The sequence below is a fragment of the Pagrus pagrus genome, assembly GCF_965226575.1.
Source record: "Pagrus pagrus genome assembly, chromosome: 11".
NCBI classification, from domain to species: domain Eukaryota; kingdom Metazoa; phylum Chordata; class Actinopteri; order Spariformes; family Sparidae; genus Pagrus; species Pagrus pagrus.
In genome coordinates, this window is record NC_140195.1 from 28184827 (window position 1) to 28212138 (window position 27312).

General features: G+C 41.4%; 1 protein-coding gene across 1 annotated transcript in view; it reads right to left on the reverse strand.

Annotated features, from left to right (window-relative positions):
* The window catches only part of lamb2 (laminin, beta 2 (laminin S)), a 54146-nt gene that overhangs the window by 19016 nt on the left and 7818 nt on the right, over positions 1 to 27312 (reverse strand). Inside the window, exons 3-12 of the mRNA XM_084366333.1 lie at positions 13988 to 14157; positions 13593 to 13728; positions 10110 to 10183; positions 9782 to 9970; positions 8607 to 8670; positions 3569 to 3771; positions 3307 to 3427; positions 2866 to 3054; positions 1362 to 1541; positions 598 to 710 (exon numbers count right to left, since the gene is read on the reverse strand). Of these exons, the coding sequence (XP_084222459.1) occupies positions 598 to 710; positions 1362 to 1541; positions 2866 to 3054; positions 3307 to 3427; positions 3569 to 3771; positions 8607 to 8670; positions 9782 to 9970; positions 10110 to 10183; positions 13593 to 13728; positions 13988 to 14157 (1439 nt within the window). The remainder of the gene's footprint in view (positions 1 to 597; positions 711 to 1361; positions 1542 to 2865; positions 3055 to 3306; positions 3428 to 3568; positions 3772 to 8606; positions 8671 to 9781; positions 9971 to 10109; positions 10184 to 13592; positions 13729 to 13987; positions 14158 to 27312) is intronic.

The following is a 27312-nucleotide window of genomic DNA, read 5'->3' on the forward strand; positions in this document are numbered from 1 at the left end:
CGCCACAGTGAGGTACTGTTTCTGTCCACTGTTAACATCACACTATCGCTACTAAAATGAGATTCATCAGAAGACAGGATCCACTTTAGGACCAGGTCCAGACCCTGACCATTTTAGGCCCGCTGTAAACTACACCAACCGGACAAGCCTCAAATCCCCCGGTTAAATTTAGACACAGGGCCCAGGCAGGAGCTCACATTCCTGCCTACACTATTCCTGGCTGAGTAGGTTTCGGAGAGGTTGAATTATAACAGGAAGCTGATCATCAGCTAACATCCTGGGCTGTTGAGCAGAAAGGGTGGGAGGAGAATGAGAAACAGGGTGAAGAAGAACAGGAGCGGTAACATGGAAGCAAAGAGAAAATAAGGAAAAGGGAAGAAATAATTTATGTGGACCATTAAGTGAACATCGGACATCAAAGTAACAGAAAAACACTGTTATCTATGGGTAAGAAGGTCATCGGGAACAGGTTTTTTGTTCACTGTCATATTACCACCAATAGGGATTGTTGCCTGTTGAGTCAGTGGTGAGGAGAGAGAGATGGAGAAAGAAAGACATTTTCCGTCAAAGCCAAAAGGTTTTTCTGCACTGTCTTACCAAACACTGGTCACAGCTGCGTCCAGTGACAAGACGCTTGCAGAAGCAGTCTCCACTGACTGGGTCGCACTGAGAACTTCCTGACACTGTTCCTCTATGGTCACAACGGCAAGCTGGTGGCACAGGGTGAGGGCAAAATTGATGAGGTTTCCAACAGACAGTTAAATAGTTACTGGAGCACAGGGAAAAGCAGGGTTTTAAAGTAATAAATGAATAAATGTTTTTTAAGCAATTTCTAAATCAATTTCTATGTGACCCTGGTTAGCAGATCAATTATTACAACGCCGAGTAGGCAAGGGCAACATTTCCACTGAGACACATGCTCACTTTCCACCTCGCACCACTTTGACATTGTTCGATTCGGTCACAAATGTTTTTAAACTTAATAAAACTTTATAAGCAGCTGTAAGTCATTTGTGGACTTTTCTTGCTCTTTTGCCTTTTAGGAAACATTGAGTCTACCCTCTCTTATGGGAGGAGGTTGTTGGGGCCATATGCAGCCTGAGAGGAAGACCGGAAGATGCACTACTCAGGGCTAACAGAGTCCCCCACCTCTTTTGCATCTTGAAGATGGGGAAGGTTTCATGAAATGAATATTAATCAAAGACAATCTGTGCCCTTTGGACTGCAGTAAGGATTGAAATATGACACTATTGATTGCATTAACAGGTTCATTATTTATGCTGGAAATAGCAGGCTTTTAAATCAGTTTGGGTCATCAAACCATTACTGTTTGTGTGAGCGATAATAGAAACTGTACTCACGCTGGCAGCCCTGGGGGTTGTCAGCACTCAGGCCGAAGAAGCCGGTTTTACACTTGTCGCAGCGCGGACCCTCCACATTGGCCTTGCAACGGCACTGACCTCCCACCATGCCGAGGGAAGGGTCCGTGTGGCTGTCGCACATCCCTCCATTCTGGGAACCATCTGGGTCACAGTCACAAGCTGCGGGACAGACAGGTGCAGTTAGAATTTTAATGCATGGAAAGGTAAACTTGATGCATATCTTTGCATGTTATGAGTTGGTGTGTGTTACAATGTGATTTTAATGTAGTGTTAACGTGGTGACTGGACCCCAGGAAGAACAGCCTCTGCTGTGATTAGTTTAATGAGGGTCCTGATAAAATAAATAAATAAATGAATAAAATGCTCACACATGCATACTAGTTCTTGAACACACACCACATACAGTATGCGCACACAACCATACACATTACTGTACACTTTCGTATCAGTGAGAGCACTATGCAGCTTTTTGATACATATATTATTTGAGATCTAAAACATTTGATCCAATCCTTTGTGAATGGTGATCTATGCGAGTGTGGATAAGTGTTAATATCTCAAATGCTGCAAATGCTCATGAAATCCTGATTGGCACACATACTTTCATGTCATATCAAACATGGTGGCACTATGTGGCCAGTTATAAAGCACTATGCATTTTGTCCATTTAAATGTGAGCCATCAGGCGTAGAAGAAAAGCAACAAAAGCAAAACACTTTGTTGAATCTTCTCCTACAAGTTTCTTTAAATCTCTCATTCTATTTCCATAATATTTTTCATTTTTCTGTCATTTGTTACTAAAATGTGGTAGGGCTCACAAAACTCCAGTGACTAAATTTGGGTTGACATTTACACATAACTGGTGTTATATCATATTATATTATATATTGCTGCCATATATATATCTTAAGTATGAGCATGTGCAACTGTCAATCTTGACATACAAATTATCACCATTAAAAGGTGAAATTAGATATTGGCTGGTCCTGTCAGCAATGCAGACATGCATGTACAGACAACTATCATCCAGTGACAGATTGGTACTGAATCAAACTTTAAAATGTGATGATTCTCAAACAGGTTCTGGACCTATAAGGAGCATCTTGTTTCTATTATTTATAAACACATTTCTGAAGATGTATTGACAATGGACATCAGGGATAATGATTCGAAAGTGTAAGTCAAGTTTGTTGGAGTTGTGTTGTACTGTGTTATTGCACTTTATTTGTTAAAAAGATAATAAATACAGTTTTAAAAAAGAAAGAAGGTGTAAGTCCCACTGAACAATGTGTACTGTATCATGTGTGGGTGCTCAGATTTGACAGTGTTATGAGTCAGAGAACTAATCAGCAGGCCAGACTGCAATAACTAACTTCCTGTTGTGGTCCCTTTAACCTCATGGAGTATTTTTGCCTCATTCAGAAAATGCCATTAGTATATATTCTAAGATATTCTCTGATATGGAAAACAAACACACACTCACCTATGCAGACTCGTGGGTCCCTGATATCCTTAAAAGGGTCTTTATAGTAGAAAGGTTTGCACATCTCACAGTTGCGTCCCATGGTGTTGTGCTGACAGTCGTCACACACTCCTCCACTGACGTTTCCAGTGGCCAGATACACCGCCATGTCGAAGTGACACACACTGGAGTGGCTATTGCAGTTACACTCTAGAAAAAAACATTCATTTTAAACTCATATGTTCATGTTTCTATTGTCATTCTGATATTTCACTTCCACCGAGTGTTTACTGTCCACACAGATGCAGCCCAGGTTATATTTCTAGAGCTGTAAATATCCCAGACTGTCAATCAGTGAAAGCCTGAAGACAAATAATCGAGTGGCAGTCTCTATTGGCTCATAAATCTGTGATGTTTTCACACTGAACTTAATTTCCCCTCATCTTCCTCCTCTGTACTCACTCTTGCAGGCGTTGGTGTTGCGTCCCTCTGCTGGTCTCCAGGGCAGGTCGTTGTAAAAGTCATCACATTGCTCACAGTTCAAACCATTGGTGTTATGGTTACACACACACCTGCCGTGAACCTTAAAAAGAGATGAGACCAGGAGTTAAGGCAATCTATATGGGATGAAGAACCAAGAGCTTTGAAATGATCAGAGTAAATTACATGAGGGGAAAAACTGCTGCTTAAATGTCAGCCCTGTAACTGAAGCCTCATCACTCACCATTCCTTCTATATCATCCCTGATGCCATCGATGGGGGCGCACTCCGAAGCATGGCCGTAGCAAAAGCAGTTTCCGCGTACGACAAGCTCATATATGGCGTAGTAATACTTTTCTTTGATTTCAGCTCTGGGGTCCAGCAAGTTGTCTCCCAGTGTGTGAAGCTTGGTGAAGTTCACTCTCAAGTTGGTGATCTTTAGCTGGTCTGTTGGGGGAAGGACATGAAGAGAATAAGTGAGAGAGGAACAGAATGCAAGCTTGTATTCAGAATGAGTAGTTTAGTTGAAGTTATATGACGACTAGTAGTTTCAGAATGTATGACATTGTATGACACAAGTCGGTGAGGTGAAAGATGCTAAAAAAATGGGTTTGAAATCCAAACAAACTCACACACTGACATACATACACACTGCACAGAACAAGACAACCTCTCACACTGCCCATTTGCCCCAGCAAGAGGAAGTCAAGGCCAGTGGAGTATGACAGAACTGTGTGTGTGTGGCGAAGCATTACGGGTGAGCAGGATGATCTGAGGATTAGTTAGTCCTCAGAGTTTTGGGGCTACTTGAGGTTACATTGAGTAGCAGATATAATGTTTTCCATGTTCACCATCTTAGTTTAGTACATTAGCATTTACTTATTTTCACTAAAGCAATTCAACTGAAACTGATGGGAACAGTGACGGAATCAGGATGTTTGCTGGGCGGGGAAGCCGTGATACATTTATAGTGAAGAGAGGGCACTTCAGCACGTTTTGTCCACTGGAAGGGCACCCTAGAGGGCACTTTATCTTGTTTTATCTACCACAGCGGCATCCGAGAGGGAGGTTTCGCAGCACCAGGAGGGTGCACAAATGAGAGTTCAGTTAGGAATAACATTGGACCAAAGAGAAAATAAAACATGTGTTATTAGGTGAACTAAACATTGGGTTGATAAACTACGCCTGCACATTGCTCATAAACTTCATGTACAGTTCACCATGGGCTTGGACGCAGATGCATAACCAGCAGGAAAATCACTTTTGTTAAGTCCAGACTTTGCTCATAGATAAGATCATTACTGAAGAGTCATACTGAAGACCAAAATTGATTCGAAGTCTGTTTTATAAATGAGGCCCCAGTAATGGAAAAAAAAATTCTCAAGGCTGGGTTTATGGTTCCATGGTAATCATTCCAATCCATAGTTATTGAGCTACCGACCGACCAAACAGACAATAGACCGACCAACCATCGTTGCCACCTCAAGAGTCGCACCACTAGAATTGTCAATAAAAACCCCAAAACAAAATCTGAAACTTCACAACTTTCAATGTGCCAGTGATTGGCAACCTGGTTAGGAAATGTTGGATTGGACAACCTTCTCTGTCTAAATCTGAGAAGAACCTTTGTCAACCCATTCAGAGGCAGAATATTAATAGTTCAGGCAGAGAACTGAAGTTGTGCTTGCATCACCTGATTGGCATCAGCACTTTTATTCATGTTTCAAAATCACTGGCTCATGTGTTGCTATCAGCTGATTTGTCACATCCAATGATATTGATGTAGGTGTGCAGCGCAGCCAGTAAAACTGGCCCCTGCGATGTTGCTCTGCTTATACCTTCATGGAAACAGTGTTTGTTGCTGCAGCTCCCTCCACCACCCAAACCTCCTCCTTACGTGCCACATTTTTGCCGCTGGTATTAACTCAAAGTGTTTATGTATGCAGTTGTTAAAGAAAAGCTCTCCAGAAGGATCCTCGCTGCTGATCGAATTCTTTGAGCGCTCGCTGCAGAACCTTCTCAGCCAAATGTTACTGTAGCACCACCTGCTATAAATAGTCAATTCCTTGACGTAGGTGTCTGACTGAACTTAAGAGTCTCTCGATATACCAAGCAAGATGCCATTTGTGAGTTTCAGGAACATTCCCACTAAAGGGAAAATCCGAAAAGGATGGACATTAATGGAATGTGGTGTTGAAATGGGTCTTCCCACATCCTGCCTCTCAAACCATCCTCACAGGGAGAAAATTCCTAAGAAGGAGATAGATAATGCCTTTCCAGGGAGATTTGTCTATCTCTTCGTCCTGTCAATCTGCTGGAGTAGGGTTAGGGTTAGTAGCCACCGTCAGAACCTCCCTGGCTGTTACAGTCCAGCTGTTCACCGGTAGTCATCCACACACACAAAACCTTATACAGCTGTGCCAAAATACCCAAGAATACCAACACACTTCACACACATCTCTCTCTTCTGTGTCATAACACGGTTGTGCTTCTTATGTGCCTACTTTCCCATGCAAAGAGCAGAGGAAATATGCCAACACTACTAAGATTAACTCTAACAAACAGTAGGCCACAGAGTGAATACAAATTACAATCAATCATACTGTCTTCAAAACACTGGTTTAGAGTGGAAATAAAAACAACTCTGTTTCCAACACTAGGTTAGTAAATGAGGCAGATTATTATATGATCATCATGATGAATATAATTATTAGTTTTATGACCATTTGCATCAGAGCAGCTACAGCCTGCATTGGGTCCTCTTCAAACTCTTCTTGCTACTCTAACTTAATTCAACATCATTTAAAAACTTTAAGCTTCCTGAATGACTTGTCATTTTAAATCCTGCTGGAGTTGGAGCAGCAGTGTTACGGTAAGATGGATGAAATGTTTCATAGGCTTCATTTTTCAAACTGTGACCCTGCCCCGCTGACTTTATCTGCAGTAATAGAATCCCTTTCTGACAGACAAGAGCTAATCCCTTCAGTTCCACTGCACTGAGACGCTGTCTGTTTCTCCTCATGCTGTAATAGCAGCCTAGAGAACAGCCCTACGTCTCAGCCAGCAGCCAAACAGCAGCTTTCAGGAATCAAAAGGCTGAACCTGAGACTGACATTTATTAACAGTTCTGTCTAACATAATGTATAAAAAGAGGCGAGAGAAAAGGGATTTGTGACCCAATCTTTTTTTACAGTTTAAAAAAAATAGAACTTTGACATCAACTAGTTTTCTGCTGGGTTGTAATGAATAAACAGACTTCCTGAAAACCAAAAACAGGCATAAAAGAGTCGCCAGTTAAGTCATCAGCTCTGTCAGACTGTATTTACTGTAGGCACAGCGATGCTTTGAGCTACATGCTGATGTTCAGCTGATGTAATGTTTTGCATGTTCACCATCTTAGTTTGGTGTTTCAGTATTCTAGCATTTCCTAACTTGGAGACAGAGCTGCGTTTCCGTCTACTACTTTTTCTTTTTTTCAGTTTAATGAGACTGTTGTTTGTAAAAGGAGAAGTTCAAAAATGTTTTTTTTCTAATCTGAGACAGAAACATGCTCACACCAACAAAAAAAAACCTAATTAGGATCCTCATGGTGAGTCAGCTCAGTCACCAGTGTAGCTAGCTGTCCAGACCTGTGGAGTGTTAGACCAGGACAGGCTGGGGCTAGATGGTTAGCATGCTAACTTCACAGATAACTTTTAGTATGTTGCATCTTTAATTCAAACCATCAAGCTGCAGGGAATAACAATGTAATAACTTCTTCCCAGTTTGTTCTAGCACAGAGAACCCAGAGAGCACATTCATACAGAAAAATGATTCTTTAGGACTTTTTGTTCTCAACTGAGCCTCCATGACACGCTTTCTCTGAGGTTGTGAATAATCCCTAATCCCTACTCTACTAGTAAAATGCTTTAGTTTATAAATGGTTATGGTTAGAGTCAGAGTCAGGGCTGAGATGTGGATTATTGTTTGCCAATCAGTGATGTGTATAGAGGAAGATTCGCCTGGCTAAACTCTACGAAATGACTTCAGATGTTGATTCATTGTCTTGACAACAGCAGACAGTCAATATGGATTGTTCAGCTGTGAGGGGGTCAGGGGTCTTCACGTGGGTCAGTTCTAGTGAGACATTTACCAACAGAACAAGACAACCTCTGCTGCTGCATTGGAAACCGAGCTCGGGTTTCTGGGAAAAGCTCTCATGTCCTGCCAGTCTAAACAGGAGAGCTCGGACAGTGAGGCTGTGTGGGAGAAGAACAGCTGCTTTTCACATCTCTTATGTCTTCCACACAGCAGGGCCATGTTTCACACCCCAGGGAGAGGGGCTGTTACAGCCTGTAATGTGTTACAGCTGGATAAAAAGAGCTAATTGTGACGACTGGAGGTTGATTTATGGTGACCAGTGCGACTATAGCTTGCAAAGGAAAATGATAGAAATAGACCATAATGATGCAGCTACTGAATATTTCAATAGAGAATACAGTATGTGTGGAAACATTTAAAGCTTCAGTCCTCAGGGTGGCTGTTTCTCATCGCAATGTTTGACTGACGCCTGAGGGCCAGTGTTACTAGGAGACACTCCATCCACTTCTGTTTTGCACTTCTGACTAAAAAAAGCCTACACATGTTGATACAAGAAGTTCTCTTCAAGTTTCAAGTCCACATAGAATTGGGTATGTCTGTTTTAAGATGTCTGCCCCTTTACAGAACTCAACATTTTTGTTAATTATGTGATCCACTCGGACACGTGGAGGCTAGTTAGTCAGCGTAGCTTGCTAGCATTAGCAGTGATTCCCAACAGACTTTGTTTTTTTGTGATTCAGCCCCTGCTAAGTCATTGGACGCTCCCGCACACTCGTTAGCTGTCTCTGATTCATGGATTCAGATGTGGCGATGGAAAATAATCAGTCAGAACTCACAGGAACGGGAAGCCCTGAAATCCACCAGGTACATTACTAGATTTGAGTCACGACACAGAGTAACATAAGGAGACACAGATGTTGCACCAGTGAAATGAAAGCAGAACAAATCTTCATAATGTAGGAAGGTCTATCATTGCATAGAAACAAATAAAATATTTTTTATCTTTTTTTTAGGTGACCACCAAATAAGTACACGTCAAATACACATCAATGAGCCTTCTGCCTGCTCCGCAGCATTGACACACCAACATGGACCCACATAAACAAGGTATTCATGCTTGTCAAACATGAACTTGGTGTGTTGCATAACCCTGTAGTGTTATATATCATCATTCTGCTGTTAAAAATACGAGTGTGACCTACTCTGGATGTTCGGGCTGTATGGATCCATAATCCTGATGGCTGGATCCAACACTCTGTAGATAACCTAGGCCAGGACACACATATTATACAAACACATGAAATATTTTAACTTTTTGAGACTTGGAATAATGATAAAATGAGTATGCAGCATGAGTGTGAATCAGACTGTACACTTAGTGGTCTGCATGCCTGAGCAGTATTCAGTGTGTTCACTAAAGATTTTGGTTGTGTTTTTTACATGTACTGTGTTTTTTGTCCTCTATGTCTCTTTGCTTTCAAATGCAGGACCTGGAAATTGAATAAGAATTGAACTGGAAATGATCATGTGATATGCTACTCAAGTCAAGGCTTTAAAGGAACAGCTCAACAGTTTTGAAAATAGGCTCCTTTTCGCCTTCTTGCTGAAAGTTGGATGAGAAGATCAAAACTCTCTCATTTCATTATGATAAAAAGCCAGCAGATGGTTAAGCTTAGCTTAGTATAAGGACAGGAAATAATGGAAACAGCTTTACCTGGCATTTGTCTATCATTGTCTATTTCGGGCTTACTTCAACCAATCAGATCAACAGTAAGAGAGCTACCACTAGCTGAGACGTTGGTAAATCAAACTCTTGCCAAAGTCAGTCAAGAGACGAGCAAAAACATGTTATTAATCGAGAAAGTCAGTGCGGTTCTTTGCTCTTCTCTTAATGAAATGTACTCTTCTGTTGTTCTCTCGCTGGTCATCACACCTAAACTACACCTGCTCGTAGTTGCCAGTAGGTCCTCATAGTACACAGGCTGGTGTATCCAGGCACAAGAGCATAGCTTTTAGTAATTAGGAAAATATATAGCGTTTGTGTAATTTACTCACAACAGCAAAAACAACAAAACAAGAAGAATTTGGTTTGGACAGAACCAGGCTAACTGTTTCCACCTGCTTCTAGTATTTATGTTAGGCTAAGCTCATCTACTGAGAGTGCTAAGACAGGAGTGGTTTTGATCCTTTCATCAAATTCTCAGCAGGGCTGGGACAGGCTGTACGTGTATAGTATTTGTGGGGCCACAGCCAACAAAAAATAGAAGCATGTCTGAAAAAATGTATTCTGAAATAAAATGATTTCTGTTCACTGAAGTACAATAAGCTTTTGTGACCTTGACGCTATTTTGGGTTATTCCTTTAATCAATCACTCACCTCTCCCTCCGTCGACGGCTCAATGTCAGAGTAGCGTGACTCACAGATGACATCATTAATGTTACGCAAATGACCCTGGGACACTCCAGGAAAGGTAGTAGCGCAGTCGTGGGAAAAGTAGCGGTAAATCTGCCAGGTACGACCAAAATCTGCTGACCGCTCAATCAGCATGGCCGCCGGACGGAAAGTCTGCAAGAGAAGAAAGTCTCAAACAAAAACTCTTTGTGGTTTTAAAAAGAAAGTACAAAACAAAAGGAGCTATCAGTTACTGTTTCCAGCTACTACTTAATACAGCTCAATGAGTTGATGACAAGAACTTCTATCCTACCTTGAAGGTCATAATCAGGTGAGTGAAATGAAACTCTGCTTCCAGATCCAGCTGGATAAAGACATCCGACTTTCCTGGGAGAGAGACACACACAGTCAGAGATGTTAAGTTCATATAAAGCCAACATTTTACTTATAATAACTGTCACTTAGATTATATCAATAATTCACAAACCGCTTGTACTCCTTGCTTTCCATCTCTGTCATCAATTTCTGACAGATGGATGACAGAGAATAATGGCGAGCTGCAGTAAGTGGAGTAGCAACTGCGCTTTTGGCTTGAGGTAAGACATCTTGACAGGAAAAGGCATTCAGTCTTGGCAGGAGAAATTTAGAGAGCATGTCGGAAAAGCCCACATACTTCCTGAGTTGTAGAGCACCAAATGTTATGCCACGTTACTCTAAGGACCACTTTCACTCTTGTTCTTCTCTGTGTTTTTGTATTAAACACAGAGTACAAAGCCAAGAGGAATTTCCCATTCCTGCATACTAATGCACCACATGAATTTTGTATAACACTCAACAGCTCTATATATTTAAATTGGTGATCTGAAGACAAACCACACCACAGCTTTTTCTTGAAAAGAAAAGAAAGAGAGAATTTAGTTTTGATGCCGTCTCAGTTACATGTTTTGCAAAAACACATGTGCCCACACACATCCACGTATCCTGGGGAATCACCTTAATAACATTTACAACCCACAGGTAATGACAGTGTGATGTGTGCGGCTCACAGTACTGTCCTGAGGCATGTTAGTAGAAGCCCCCCAGAGTTGGGGAGTATTACGAAGCAAAGGAGAAATGCAGTAGATAGTATCCCATGCTAGCTATGTGGCCAACCAACCTGTTAATAGGAGACATATAGCGCTCATTTTTAGGTTCATTATTTTATTTTGGGTTACTACTAGAATAGGTTTACATGCTTTAGTGCTCAAAAAACATCAGTTTTCTCATACTGTCCAGTGCTGCAGCTCTCCATCTGAAACGCTCTGTTTTAGCTCCTGTCTCTTTAAGGCTCCCCTTTTGAATACCAAGGCTGCTCTGATTGGTCTGATGAGGTGCTTCAGGTACAGTTCCATGTTGATGAGACACTGGCTAAACTAAAAATAAGTAAATCAAGTAAATCTTAACTTTTCCAAAGATGATCTGTGTCATTTTAGGTCGTTCTTATCATCCTGATGTTCGAGAGTTAATTATTTTCTGATCAGTTTGGATTTAATCAGATTTCTGATGCTATAAAAAGGACTTGACAGCCGAGACCTGCTCATGACTGAATGGGCGTATGTATGGGCCAACACCTGGGAGATTTTAGCAAAAAAATGTTTTGCAGTGGGATGAAGTGGAGAAGCGTCATCCATAGTTATATATGTTAGTGAATGGGTCAGTCTTCGAACCTAGAACAACAAATGCATTCTCACATAGCTAACACTTCCACAATCAACCACAAATCAACAGCTGACAAGGCACAGGAAGGAACAAGAAGGAAAAGAAAGAGGAGGAAGGGTGTGACATGGCTAGAGCCGAGGGAAAGAGAGAGGGAGAGTTGAAAGAGTAAATGAACCCCGCTGATGGAGAAGTTTGTCAGGCAAATCATGCATACTAAACTGTAATGTAATGTACAAGGCACACGACCAACACACAGAAGGCACCTGTTTAGCTGACACTCACTTTCAGTGCCTTATAATGCCAGTCTGTATGCTTGCATGTATTCCCATGAAATTCCCTTATTCAATAAATGGTGCACACAATCAAACCACTGTAACCCATATCAAATAGGCTCACTGTGCCACTACCACCATGGAAATACCACAAAGATGCCATGGAAAAAGCAGTAGCAACTAGGGGTAAAAATAGTCTCTTTGCTTCCTGTCCCCCTTCTTCATCATCTTCTGTTTCTCTCTGTTCTATTCCTGGTCTGCTTCTGCTGCACAGTGCTGTCATCAACAGCACTCCATTACAGTGGCATGGCCTACAAACAGCTGAAATGAGCCTTGTGTCCGACCGAGCCTTATTCACGGTCACTCATTGCCATTGTGTGTGAAAATACCTCAGTTCAGACTGGTCCCTCTCCCTGTCCCTGTTCCTTTCTACCGTCTCTCACTCAGTCTTGAACATCGCCTCACTTTTATCTTTCCATCAGAGCTTTAACATTTCTCCTCTCCCTCTCATCCCCCTCCCTCTCTCTGTTGAGATGCCAGAGCAGGGCCTACTCTGTTATTAAGCCCATCTGTAGCTGGTCAGAGGATGGTGGTCACAATGTGTGTGTGTGTGTGTGTGTGTGTGTGTGTGTGTGTGTGTGTGTGTGTGTGTGTGTGTGTGTGTGTGTGTGTGTGTGTGTGTGTGTTTGTGTGTGTGTGTGTGTGAGAGAGAGAGAGCGAGAGAGAGAGAGAGAGAGAAAGAGGGACTGTTTGTGTGCAAACTTAATGCTGCTTTTAAAATTCTCTATGGTTACCAGTTACTTACTGCTTGTGTTTTCAATTAACTTTTAGGATTTTGATGGTTTTGCCATTTTTTTTCAATTGAAATATTTCTGCCTTATATCCATACATAGTCTTATCGTAGCCCATCAATTTCTCCCTTCTATCCTGCTATCGCCAGATTCTTCTCTCAAATATTAATAGCTTTAATTTTTAAGTTAGTCACATAACCAACGTTGGCAGGGACAAGGCCGACTTACAACATATAGTAAGAGCAGTTTCTTGTTTTGAATGAATGCTTTTAATGCAATTAAAATGAATTATTTCAGCTTTAATTAAAGGGTCAGTAAAAATGTGTAGCCATGAAAATGAAAGCTGAAATCACACTGTATTACACATTCTGTACATGGATTTTGTATCTCAGCTATCGACACTGTTATTAAAATATATATGGGGATCTCTGATGTCTGATAGCTTTTGTTTTTACTGTACATTATATAACCATTTTGCACACTATTTTTTAAGTTCTTTTCTTATCATTTGTATGCAGGTTCGCTTCTGTTTGCTGTGCAATGAAAAGTAGGTTACGCCTACACACCTGCTCCATGCCACAGAAGTGAAATAAAACAACATTTCAATTCCACTTGGACCTTCATCAGGCCAACTGTTTGACCTGATGAAGATACAAGTGGGATCAATACACTGTCTTCACTAAACTTCCTTGGCATGGAGTATGTGTGTAGGCGTCACTTTGTCTTCGTGATAGGCTTGCACCTATGTCAAATGCCTATTAGAAATGAATGGACTATATGGACTATAATCTATTTATAAGGGATGCATTATAAGAAAGTGTCACAGAATATTGGTGGTAAAACTGGGTTTTGCTGATCACACCAAGTACAAGCAGTGTGTGAGACAGGTGAGCTAATAGGCTAAGACAAGTTAGGAGCTATTATTTTAACCGTTAGCATTTTAATTTTTATTAGAACTATTTCTTTAAGATATTTTTATGAGCTGCGCAAGATTGCGTGTCAGCGCAGAACAAAAGTGACCACAGGTCTCCTCACCATTCTCAGACTGCCACCAGGACTTCTTGCGGTGAGGTTTAAAGGCGGTGATGACGTTCTCTATCCGGTGATTGATGGTGTTGTACACGGGGTCATACGGCCGTCTGGAGTCACAGTCGAAACACTTCTTCTCATCCTGCAGCAGGACAAGAAAAGGTTACAGTCAGAGGTGAAAGACTTCAGGGTTAATGAGAAACCCAGAACCACATATAGAATGGAAAGACAGAGGACACAAAATTCCATCTTTACTTCATATTACAGATGTGTTCAAGCAGAATGACACATGCAAGCGTGCGCGCACGCACACACACACACACACACACACACACACACACACACACACACACACACACACACACACACACAAACAAACATACATACACACACACACTGACCTGCAGATGACTGACAATGCAGTATGGCTCTTTTCTCCTCATCCCACATGTGGATGAGGCCTTCAGGTTCTTCTCTCGTCCAATCAGCAAGTCCCCTGTTGCTGGGTAACAGCTGCCATGGGCGCAGCCGTGGCTGTGGTCAGGCTCCTGGCCAACGGCGGCAGCCAGGACTGGAAGGAGGGAAACAGGAAATTAATTACAATGAACAGGAAACAGCAGTAAAGCATGGCATCATTCTCTAATAGAGCACCCATTCACTAGTTTCTGTTGGAAAATTAAGTCGACATCAAATCACTACCCATCTCTCTGTCCTAAAAAAAGAGACAGCATCAAAAGCTCTTATCGCTTCCTGAGGAAGAAAGACTACAGAATGGGAAGGAAACTCAAGAGCTAAATTTGTGGGTTGTTCTGAGTGAAATGAATTCTGTTACAGTGATACCAGTGATACCAGTAATACATATGTAATAAAGGGAACGTTATCACAGCAACACTCAATATTTTATTATTTACACTCTACAAGAAGTGAAAATCTTTTCTATTTCTAGTTATTTTGTTTAGATATACATGTATTTGATGGTTTCATTTTATAGGATTTATATCCCACAAAAAGTTTTTAGTGAAAAAATGTTTTAATAAGACATCTATATAAACCACTTTAATGCAGTTGTGCTGCCTTGCTATATGTATAGTCCCTAATTATTAACTATTTTTCCTAATCTGTGCATGGAAAGAAGAATTGAGATCCTTGTACCAGTTTGCACCTTAACAAAACAAAGGGAAAAAGTTTGGGCACTCCTGCTGCAGAGCTTCAGAAATGATCCAGACTAGTATAATGGTTGGGAGGAAGGTTTAACGAAGGGGCTGGAGGACTCATGGGGAACCATCTTTTTGGAAAGAAGGTGTATTGCAACATGGTGTAGCTTTTCCTTTTCTTACGTGAGCTCACCGAAGCCAACTCCTATCTAGAATGGAACTTTCACAATTAGGCAATCTGGCAACCCATCAGCTATTGTCTGATGAGGATTTACGTAGCTCCTGGTAGAACAGCCAATTTTTTGCGACTTGCCAGTGTTTCCTGCAGATTTTCAGATAACGCATATGCAGGCCAACTGACTTCCTCTCCTGTGCGCTGATCATTGTTTATAGTCTGATTAGCAACTTAAGATGCGAGAATAGAGATGGAGTTTAGAGACGACTCTTTCATTCATCTACATATATACGCAGATACATTTTTAAAAAGCTAATAAAAAGCTAAATCGTCATCAGATAACAGTTGATGATTCTCAAGATTAAATTTCGGCCAGTGTGTCCTGCCTCCTTTGTTCTCCACAGACTGTTTACCTGCATACAAAAACAGTATGCACAAATGTGACTGGTCAATACTGCTTGGACTACAAACTATCTAAAAATGGACACCACAACTCTGTCCATCGCCAACAGATTCTGAATTCATGTGCAGATATCTGGTTATAGAGAATGGGCTTTTAAAGAAAACAATATGAGCCACTTTATTTCAACCTCCTAGAAATTCAAACCAATATGATACATAAAAACTAATACTGTCGCTGTCCAGTGAAAACCACTTATCTCCAAATCTGGCGTTTTTGAATTTTTCAATAAAACTGAGGGAGGCAGTGCTCCTTTATGAGCTGAGACAATTCTCCTTTTTCTTAAGCCTAACAAACCATTTACAAAGCCACTGAATTGTTTGATGTAGTTTGAAGTAGTTTTCACAGGACGGAGAGGTTTGTTAAAGGCAAATTTTGTTCCATTATCATATTTGTCATGGATTATAGCTCTTTGGAAAATAATTTTCTACAAACTTCCTTTCCAAAGGTCATGGACCCGCCCACCCAACTAGACAGCTACTTCTAGATCAAGGGCTGAGTCAGTGTTGAGAAAACATCCAGTTGGAGGGGGATTACCTCAAGGCAACCCCACAGGTTAACAGGCTCTGCTGTCTGCAGGGGTCCCAACAGGCTGATCTGACAAGAGGCCCCAGCTACAGGCTAAACCTGGACACTAACCAATGCAGTTCATACAGAGGTCAACTAAGACCAGCACCGGTTGGAAGTATAGCACCAACTGACTGAATGATTATTTATTCAATGTTTAATACTCAAGATCTAACAGAGAAGCTTGGTTTATAGCTTTAGACCATGCAGTGAACACACAGTGTGTCATTCTGTGATACATCACTGGACTCTTGGTGTGACTGAATAGCCATGCTATGTGTGGGAGTTAAAATAGTCCTTATAAACCTTCATGACAACCAGCAGCAGCCACCACACATTCCACCGGACATTTTGACGTGAATCTCTCCTCCTACATGCCACTGGGACCTGTGGTGTGAGTGTGTTGCTATGAGGAAATATGGTATGAGGAGAGTGGAGACCCAGGGGTCCTGCTATCAATCTACAGTCTGTCCACAACAGGTGTTTTCAATCCTCCCTCCATATGTGCACAGTGAACATGGCAACATGTAACGGCTCCACAAAACACTCCTACACAGCGCATCCACTTCAATAAGCTTTGGAAACAGGGTTCATATCTTAGTGTTTTCCTGCATCAGCCTGCTTTAGATTAAAGGAGCAATATGTAGAATTTTTAGTTGAAAACAAAAAATATAAAGAAATAACAGTTTTGATATTATGATGTCTATGTACTGTGTTGAGAGATATCTAAAGTAGCATACTAGCCAGCTCAGCCCCTGCCCTGTCCTGAGTTCACAGTCCTGACCACTAGCTGCACTACAAACTGAGCTAACTTGCTAATGGCAGCCACAATTAGCAGCATTTAGCGATTATTCATGTGATTCATATGCTGCCCCCTACTTGTTTTGAGTATGAATAAATATCGCACCTTTAATACAGCTTTAAACATTTACACCTGGGAGCTACGCAGCACAACACACACGACTTCCCCTAAACATCTGGGGGCTTCCCGCCTTCCACGAGTGAACTTACTGCGGCAGCCACTGCTACTGGCATTACTGTATATTTACATATCTCATAGAGAAATTATCATTGCACAAAGAATAATTTGATTTGAACAAACTTCGCTAACTTTGACCAGATAAGCAGTAGCTAACTATGCTAATTGGCTAACTTGATAATTGCTACTGAGTTTTAAAAAAGTGAGGGTTAAATTATGAATTATTTAAATGGATTACATTAATAATCATAAAGCCTTGGAAAAGTAGCTGGCATGGCAATTATCAAGCCAGCCAACTAGCTTTGAAAGCTACTGCTTGTAGAAATTAGCTAGCTGGTAGGCTACAGACTAGTCTTGCATAGCCACAGCACTACAGTATCAGAGGAGAAACGTCTGCCTACAACCAATCACAATCGTCCTGGGTGGTGCTAAACCCAGGATACAGGGACGGTTCCCCATGAAAAACATTTTTTTTTTAAGCTGAGCTTTCTGTGAAGAAGTAATTAGGTAATATCCTGTTTCCCTGGCTCACGCAGTCAGTTATATCTCTGCTGTTATTACTTGAATCACATAAGGAATGACTAAAGGCACTGATCCTTCACTTGTAGATTTAAATAATATTAATTTGATTGTTACTGAACAAATCTTAACCATGTGCGCCTGCCATCATGTCAGCCTTCTCCATAACTGGGTGCCTCTGCTGCCCACACACTGTACAATAGTGAGATTTCATAACTTTTTAATGCTGACAGGTATACAGGGAGACTGGTTGCTGTAGCTGCCAGTGTCTTGACGCTCTCTGCAGGTCTACACTCACTGATTAAGGCAGACAAAGACAGTGCATTATCACAGCCTGACACTGCTATGAGGCCAGCTGTAGACAGGAAGCCTGCTGGGAACAGTGCAGAGGAGGATTTCACATGGACACTCACACACACACACACACACAATCTTGACACTCACTCTAGAGGAAACCTGTGTTTGCCTGGCATCTGGACAAGTCTCAGGTTGGTGCCAGCCAAGTGAGCAACAAGCAGATATGAGGTTAACATGCTGTAAGTCACAAATACACAACTTCAGCTCAGGCTCGTACATTATGTGCACCTGTGCATCTATACAACTGAGGATTCAATACAGGCACATAATCTTGTGCAAATGTTCTAATGTTCAAGTGAATGTAAGCATCAAGTATGTGCTTGTTGACTACACAGACGACAACTATTAGAGGATTTGTTTAAGTATAAGGTAAAAATCTGAGCTGCTTCACATGAATCACTATCAGCGCAGACGATGGCTGACATACTGGCCTGTGATAAAACAGACCTGAAGTCATTCCCTTATCCTTTATCTGCCTCTGAGAGAGAGGACGTGTGAAGGAACACAAACAGAGCAGGTCAGATGGATGACATGATGGGGAGAGAAAAAGAGGAGAGACACAGTACAGAGCCTTTGTACAGAGGAAAGACGCAACCAGACACAACTTGAGATCTATTCTGGAAAATATTGGCACGCACTCAAAGGTCTGTGTGTGTGTGTGTGTGTGTGTGTGTGTGTGTGTGTGTGTGTGTGTGTGTGTGTGTGTGTGTGTATGTGTGTGTGTGTGTGTGTGGAGGGAGGGTGAAGAAGTGCAGCACTTCTGATGTGTGTATAATCACTAGGTGTCTTGTCATCTTTTATCTTTGCGTGTTTCTGTCTGTAGTTGTTTGTCTACTACACAGGCTTCACACCTCTGCTCACAACTCGAGTTGCGCTGACATCACCTCTGTCTCATGAAAGCAAGATGTACAGAGTCATTGTATATAATTTATTATTACAAAACTAAACAGCGCTAAATGAAAAGGTGAGCAAATTGGGCATTTTAAACCACTTGACTTCAGTTTTTTCAAATTTGTAATACATGTGTTTCTGCATTTCACTTTTAAACTACTGTTCTGGGGGCTCTCACCTGGCAGAGCTCGTACACCACGTACTAAGGGGCAGAGAGGGCATGTACTGTGCTCTCTCTCCCCTGTTTCCTGTCATTCTTCAGCTGTCTCTATCAATAAAGGCAAAATCCTGGAAAAACCCACGAATCTATGATTATTTTCATAATTACTATGGTGTGACTGACAATCCAAATATCAAATGATTATTGCAAACTCTGCACATGATCATGCTTTTCTTGTTATTCTCACACTGAAGCTGTAACAAATAGGCTGAGAATGATGATGTCAAAGCCGCTGCCTTGATGAAAACCAGGAAAAGAAGCAGAGCACAGTGGAGGATGGGAGGGATGCAGGAGAGATAAATGGATCATTTGGTAGACACTTGAATATACTTTCAGTGTAGAGGCTCTAGCTGTGTTTTTGCACAGAATGTGATGAGAAAATGAAAAATATGAAGGTGGAAAAAGACTTATTTGCTGACTGTTAGATAACGAGTCTCATGTCTATTAGTTAAAGCAACATTGTGCAGAAATTGGCCATTTGTGCAGTTTGGCGCCCCCCACAGTTTCTGAGTGAAACACCACTGTCTAAAATACAAATCCCAGTTCTGTCAAAATTTGTCAGACTTAATGTAGGTGTTACTAGGCTGTGATCTTACACTCTCACTGAATATTCATAGAGCGGAAACAAGTGTCCGTAACAGTTCAAACAGCACCAGTGTTTGCCTATAGTACGACACGCCTGCTAAGCGCTCCTCTCATGTTTTTCTGGCGTTTTTTTTAGAAATACTTTCAACTATTCAGAACAATGAACAGAGTCGCACTGCTTTTTCCATTAATCACATATGATGGCTGGTTGCACACTGTTTTGCCTTGTTTTTGATGCAGCAGCGGCTGTAGCAACGAGTCTGTGTGATCGCAGTCTTAGATTTTGGATATCATTATATGGTCATGTGACATAAGTGTTGTCTTTTCCTGGTTTTAAAGGCTGCATAGCTGCATAGTGATGTCATTTTCTGAACTTACCAGACTGTTCTACTTGTTCTAATACTCAGTCATAGTCATTATATCCAAATTACTGATGATTATTTGTGTTAATATTTCGTGTATAGTCATCCCAACAATATTGGAGGCCATATGGCCCACTTAAGCCATAACCAGGCGTGCTGTTTCCACTGCTCTCAGTCTATATGCCTGGTCACAGTATGCTAAGTTTATTTAGTTATGGACACTACTGCCGTTTTTCCATTAGCACTTTTGGCCACGATCAGTCAAACCGAGCCACACCGATTTGCTTTTCAGTCACCAGTTGTACTGCACCGAGTTGATGGCCTGCTCAGGTCCGCCTCCAAGCAGGACTCACGGTTGCAGCCAACCCGTAACAAGCACCTGTCTCCCTCTCCAATCGATACTCAACTCATGTCTGTGCAGGAGGCCTGAGAGAAAGACGTTTTTAAAAGTCAGTGTTCAGCTCTCAGTATTGTCGTAGCTTCTAACTGAATCTCTTTAGTTTCTCTCTTGCTGTTTGTTCTTTCAATCATCAGCTGTGTTTTACAGTTTCGTTCTGTTCACTTTCAGCTGTTTCAGGAGTCATGTTTAGTTACTGCTGCTGAAAACGCAACATTTCCTGTAACGCTGCTTCATAATAAAAGCTTTTAAATGACTGAGGGCTTTTATTGTGAAGAAGTTATAGGAAATTAAACGTGTTTGTAAGTGAATTAGCGGAGCCACTTTTTAGCAGTGATCCTTCAATAGTACTGCGGGGATCGGGACAAGCATGCCATTGGACACACCTTCAAGCAGGTAGCCCAGTTGTGGTGGAAACAAGCAGAGTCAAACCTAGTAGAGCCAGGTACTCGCAAGATAGTTGAAAATAATGTTAAACAATTAGTCTGTTAAGCACCTAGGCAATCGACAGAAATCAGTCAAAATTTGTGGCACCAGCATTTTTATTTCTGTCTACATTTTTAAGGCCCGTGGAGACTTTCCAGATGCCTGACTCACTGTGGGTGAAATGTGGGCAGGCAGTGAACCAGCTGAGGGGAAGTTTAAAGAATGACATATACTACTCTCCCTCCCTCTATGTGAGAAGTTAACAGTTGTAGCTTTGAGGACAGAGGTGATACAGTGGTTTATTAGACATCACAGTTTCTTTCTTCCTTTCCTCCTTCTTCCTCTGTGGCCATACATGGTGAAGCAGAGAGGAATGCAGGCTGACAGCTGAGAGAAGAGAAGGGGGCTGTGGTGGTGGCGTTGTCAGTGTATGTGTGTGTTTGTGTGTGCGTGTGTGTATGTGTGTGTTGGGGGTTCTCAGCTCACAAAGCACTGCTGTTCAGCCAGCCATTGGCCTGTAACAGCAGGCCATGCACTGTAGCCCTGCAACATATTGTGCACTATTCTACTTGTTCAGCCACTTGTAGCCACACACGACATCAAGGGTTTATTACCGAGCTGCTTTTAGTGTTATACAGGTGACAATAATAATTTCATAACATGTCATATATTAGGAATGCATCAGTCATGCTGTTTAGGACGTCAAGCACATGACAAAAGTGTCCACTGTAGTTAACCTATTCTGGGCTAACAGTTAAAAGAGGCATGATATCATTATGCTCATGCCAAAGGACAGTGAAATCTGACTCCGAGCCAACAAGTCTTCCACATGAGGCAATGCTTTAACTGTCAGAGGCAGTGATACAGAGTGCACGGTGCAGTCTGCAGGGCATGCCAGTTTCATTCCCTCAAATGAAATCCACCCCCGCCCCCTTCCCACCAGGTGAGCTCTGCTTTTATTCCTGGCTTTCATCCCTGTCTTTGATTTCCCCTCTGCTCTAGACCCGTCAGTAAACACAAGGTAGACCAGTGTGGCCTGTAAGAAACTTTTTAAGATGTGCCTCAGTTGACAGTATGACAGTGAGGGAGACGGACCCAACCTGGGCCGTTTTTTTTTTACTAAAATAGCCATAAAAGAGACGGACATTCCTGCAGAGCACACTGTTAGATGGAGACCAGAAGATGTTTCATTTGCCAAGTTAGCACCTGTGTCCTGCTCTTTAATGGACTTATAAAAATTCTCCTGGTTGTAAGACTCCATAGTTGATCCTCATGCTCGAGGCTTTTTCTTGTGCAAAATGTAACATACTGGATTGTTTAAAATTACAAATGATAAAGCGCCTTTCTATCCACAGGTTGTTTATTTAAGTAACTTACTAGATTGTTTACAATCTCATTGTCTACATGTTTCATCAACTGGTGACAACTTTTTACAGTACCCAGACTGCCAGTGTGTTATGGTTTGCATGTTCAACTCTCTTTTGTCTGGTCATGTTTTTATTAGAGTCAGCTGAAATCTTGAAGGAGGCAGGAGGAGACCGCATTGCCAGCTAAATCAGGGAGCTGATGCTAGCTTGGGCTGGCTTTGAAAAATCGATCATTGGGACCATCCGTTATCTATACATTATGTAGAAATTGGCATTTCGGTGTCCCCCACAGTTTGAGTGCAACATCACTGTGGTGAATACAAATCCCATTTGTCAGACAAAATGTAGGTGCTCACTACAAGCAAAACTCATTACGTCATAACGATGTTATGTCTTAAAAACCTGTATCTTGAAACATATATGTAATGCTGTGAAGCTACCGTCTCACTGAAGTTAGATAGTGCAGACACAAGTGACAGTACTGTACTGTACACTGTACCATCAACATGATTCTGAAGGTAAAAAAGTTACATAATGTTGCTTTAATATATGTCTTTTCCTGTGGATGCGTGACAGGGTCATGTATGATGGTTGTCCACCATAGTTGCGGATAAATGTTTGTACCAAAGCAGTCATGTGATTAAAATCTATGCTGAGAGTCTCTATCACATTTAGTGTCATCTACACCATGCTGCATCTGTCGTCTGTCTGTGTCGACAGAGACTTCATGGTGCATTCAAGTGCATCTCTTAAACTCTTAAATCTATATTCAAATGGCCACAGAGATTGTTCAATACAGAAAAGTTTTTTTTATTGTTTTCCTTTGTTGAAACACATAAGCCTACATATGTCAATACTTTCTTGTTCTTTCATTGCAGCATTGCAACACCCCATTAATTTCTCCATAGGCAGATTTAACCACAAATCTCCTACTTCATTTCATTCAGTTCTTAATGTAAACATTACCATCTTTAACAATGCACCAGGTTAGAAGGTTCCTTGTACAACTTACAGCATTAGTTCTTAGAATTTCTTTCATATCCAAGCAAAAGTGGTATTGTAGCTGAAATATCCCAAACTGAATCGAAATGAATCGTACTGAATCAAAAATGAAATCGAATCGGGACCTTGTGGATGGAATCAAATCGACTTGGGAAATCAGTGGCTTCACCCAGCTCTAATGTGAGCTACAGCTGATAAAATCAGTCAGTCGCAGACTAAAAATAAAAGGCTGCCTATGCCTACTTCTGTCTGAAATGAAGGACAAGCTGTTTTAAAAACTACCATGAATTTTGAGTGATATCTACCACTGCTGTAACTAAAACTTCATATGTGCCGTACTATAACTGAGGTCTTCACTGGTGTAGCAAAGGTGATTAAAGGAAAATAAAAATACACCTATTTGTTTTTATGCCAAGATTTAGATGAGAGCGTGGCTGTTTCCTCCTGCTTCGTTGTGCTAATATGTTAGCTGCAGATATTCTCATATCTCCTATCTCATATATTAAGCATACACTGTCATTTTAAAAAGTTGACTTTACTGTAAAAAAAGCAAACGGAAATCAAAAAAGGAAACTGATTACCTCAGAATTACCAAGGGAAGTAGACTATTAAATTTAAGTCGTACAAGCTTAAAATGATCAGCCTACTCAAATATTTTGAAGTAAAGTCATTTTGTCAGATTTTACAGTGTACAGAGAGTGATATCAATCTTCTCGTCTACCTCTTGCTGATAAATTGAATACACATACAGAATGTAGTCAGACAGAATGTCTAATTAAATGTCTGTATCCATCTAATCCCACAGAGAACTAACTTCTCCGGTTGGGGGTGGGATGTGGCATCAACTTGACACATTCCACTGGGACCGGCTGGTGAGACACAGTTTGCTGTCACCTCCACCAGCGTAAACAATGCAGGAAAGCAAGACAAGCAAACAAACAGTGCGTGGACACACACACACGTTTGCTCAGACAGGAGGAGCGTTGAGAGTAAAACACAACAGATTGCCAAGAATATTAAAATGACAGCCTGGTCAGATCCAATATCAGCTTGCCCAAACAGTGAGCAGACAAGAATAGCATCATTTTCAGACTGGCAATGAGCTGCATACCTGACCTGAGTGAGTGTGGGACAAATACTTCTAGCACTCAACATCAGTCAGCTACTTTAAAACCCGGGCAGAGAAAAGTCAACAGCCTTTTATTCTTTACTCCTCCTGGCTAATTAGTTTACATTCTCCCTCTCCGTGCCTCCGTCCTCTCTTTGCTCTGCACTTAGCTGATGGATGGTCAACTCCCACAGCCAAACATCCAGCTGTTCTCCTCCCTCCTCACCTCTTTATTATTAGTCAGCTCTTTCCTCCGATCTCGCTTCTCTTCTCGTGTTCGCTGCACCTCGGCAGCTCTGACTCCCCTCTCTGCCCTGCCGTTCACCTTCTACACTTCTTTCATCCTCCCTTCCTTAATCAGCACCGAGGCCCTTGCATCTAAAACTGATTGCTGACCGTATTGTCCTGTATCGTGTCCTCAAATGAGAATTCCACAAGGATTAATTTAATCATTAAAAAAGCTTTACTAAAGAATAGTCCGCTGTACCCAGGCTTGGGCCACATAACATTCCTACTTTAGGAAATGACAATTTAATTTTAGCACTTTTATGTTACAAGTCACACCAATTTTTTTCACAGGACAGCTATTACACTCATTTTGATTACTTAAGTTGCTGTTCACAGGCCTTCCCAGGTACCTGATCAAAGTTCTACAATTGCTTCAAAACACTGCAAAAAGGATTCCCCTTGTTGGATTTTAAGGCTAAGCGCATCAAAAAGATCACTGTGCTCTGTTCCACCAGAGTAACCGCTACTTACAGCTAACTGTGGCTGCCCTTAGCTAGTTAGCTGTACAACTAGCAGTTTGGACTGAGAGCTTGGGGACCAGTTAAGTGTTAGTGTTTACACTGCTAGCACAGGATCTTTAGACCTGATTGGGGCTGGCTGGTTAGCATGCTAACTTCAGTAGATATCTCTGCAGCACAATAGACAATGTTTTCAACTAAAATATTTACATATTGCCCCTTTAACTTGCTGACTAAAGCCTGAAGTGAGCTGCCTTTAAGTTTTTAAGTCCCCACACTCTTGAACAGCCTCCCTGTGAATTTAAAAACGTGCACCTCACTTACAACCTTTACAGAAAACTAAAAATAAACCTTTTAAACTTGATTTAACCAAGAAACACTTCATTTGTTTGACCTCACCCACAGTATTCTTTGTTATCAAATGTCCATTTCATTCTTTTCAATACATCTTTTGCTTGTCTTTAAAATTCCTGTTTCTTTAATGTGTATTTTTCTTATTTTTGTGATGTCGTTGTATTAGATCTTTTTGAATGATGTTTATATATTGAATATTAAAGGGTAAGCATCCTGGAGAATACTACCGCACATGTAAAGAATAAAGTAGTATAAAGTCTTTTGTGGCTCTAGAGGAAGCTGCATGCAATCTGATAAATTATCTCCAGTGATGTCACTCAGTGGCTAAGTTGAATTATGGGTAATTTAGGCGCCAGGTTTTAAAAAACTGCCCACTGGTCTAGCATCGTACTCCTACAACACTGTTGGACTAATTATGGACAGTTTAAAACCAAATGATCAAGCTCAAAACCAAGATATCGCCTTTTTTATTCAACACATTCTTCTTCCTTTACAAACCCCAGAAAACTGAGCCTATTTAAAGCTACTTGTCAATTTTCATACACTTGGACTGTAATCACTATATATTTTGTCTTGGATGACATGGTCTCTTCCTCAGCTGTTTCTGCGTTTGTCACTGACCGCCTTCAGGGTTTCAGTAAGCCTAAACAGACGCTGGTCATTACACAGGCTGTTAGATTAACAAGGCATGTCACTGGGAGGCAGCTGGTCTTACTAGAGGAGACATTCACATTCCTGTGCCATCCCGGAGACGTCTGAGACACTCCATGTTGGAGAGGAAATATCAGCAGCAACAGGTGGACGGTGGAGAGTGGAGCTGGAGGAAACCTGCACAGCGCAATGTTTGTTCTTAACCTAATGGGGACAGCAGACATGTGAGGCACATTCATTCCCCATCCTGCTTCAGCTCAGCCTTTACTCCCACATATCTGCAGTAAAAAGGTGACTAACTGATATTTTTAAAGTGAGTTTGTATCTTCAGATCATCTTTGAAAATTGGAAATCACTATTTTTGATTTCCTGCTCTGCTGAAAGAACTATCCTGAAATGCTGCTGATTGTCATAAAAGTCCTCAACACAAACAGTGTTGCAAAAGTATAAATTGTATTCATACATAAAATACCATCCAAAAAGTGCCTGCTATGCTGCCTGAAGCTGAAATCCATCCGATGCGGCACACATGGCCAACAGATGTTGGGTGCAGCCTGCCCCGCAACCAGCTTGTCCACCAGCCGAAGAGAGTTTCTGCGGGTTTGGTTGGTGATTACGGTGCTGTGTGTTTGCCCTGGTGCTCAGCAGCTGCTCTGGGAGACATGGAGCGCTGAGTAGGGTGCAGATGTGTTCACTGTAGGTGCTAATCAGAGCCCTGACAGAGAAAATCTGGCTGCATTTAGAGGGAAAGCTCAGAGAAAACTACAGCACACGTGGGACTTGTCATTAGTTGAGGTAATTTGTGTTTAGATGTGTGTTTGGGACCTGTACCCCTCATTCATTCATTCATAATCTGCCTAATGTGAACAGTAACATGTACTTTTCTGTCTAATGGCTTTGCGCCTGTGTTTTCACTAACTGTAAACAGTGCATTTGTGTTATTCAGTATGAAAGCTTGCATGGTCCTCTGACCAGCACTGAGCTGCACAGAGGCAATTATATTGTAATTATATTGTGTCTGAGTGTTAAATGTACAAATTGCTTTCATGTGTAAGAGACTTCTGTGTGGCCAAAGGCAAAGGTCAGAGACTTGGACTATAATTTAGAATACACAGGGGAGTGCTGCATGTGTGTTTGTGTGTGAAGTCATTCTTTAAACTTTGATTTGAACTGATGATGACCCTGTGTGTCCCCTGAGAGAGGAGCCAGGGGAAAGAGAACCGGAGGAAACCAATCTGCCCAACAATGCTTGAAGACTTCTCTCGTTTCTCTCCAGGTATCTGCAGAAGCTTAGATGATCATATCTGTATGTTGGCAAGTTTAACTTCAAATCATGTGGACATTTTCCATACATTTTCTTGAAAAATCATTTAATCAATTAATAGACTCTTGAAACTTTCTGATGC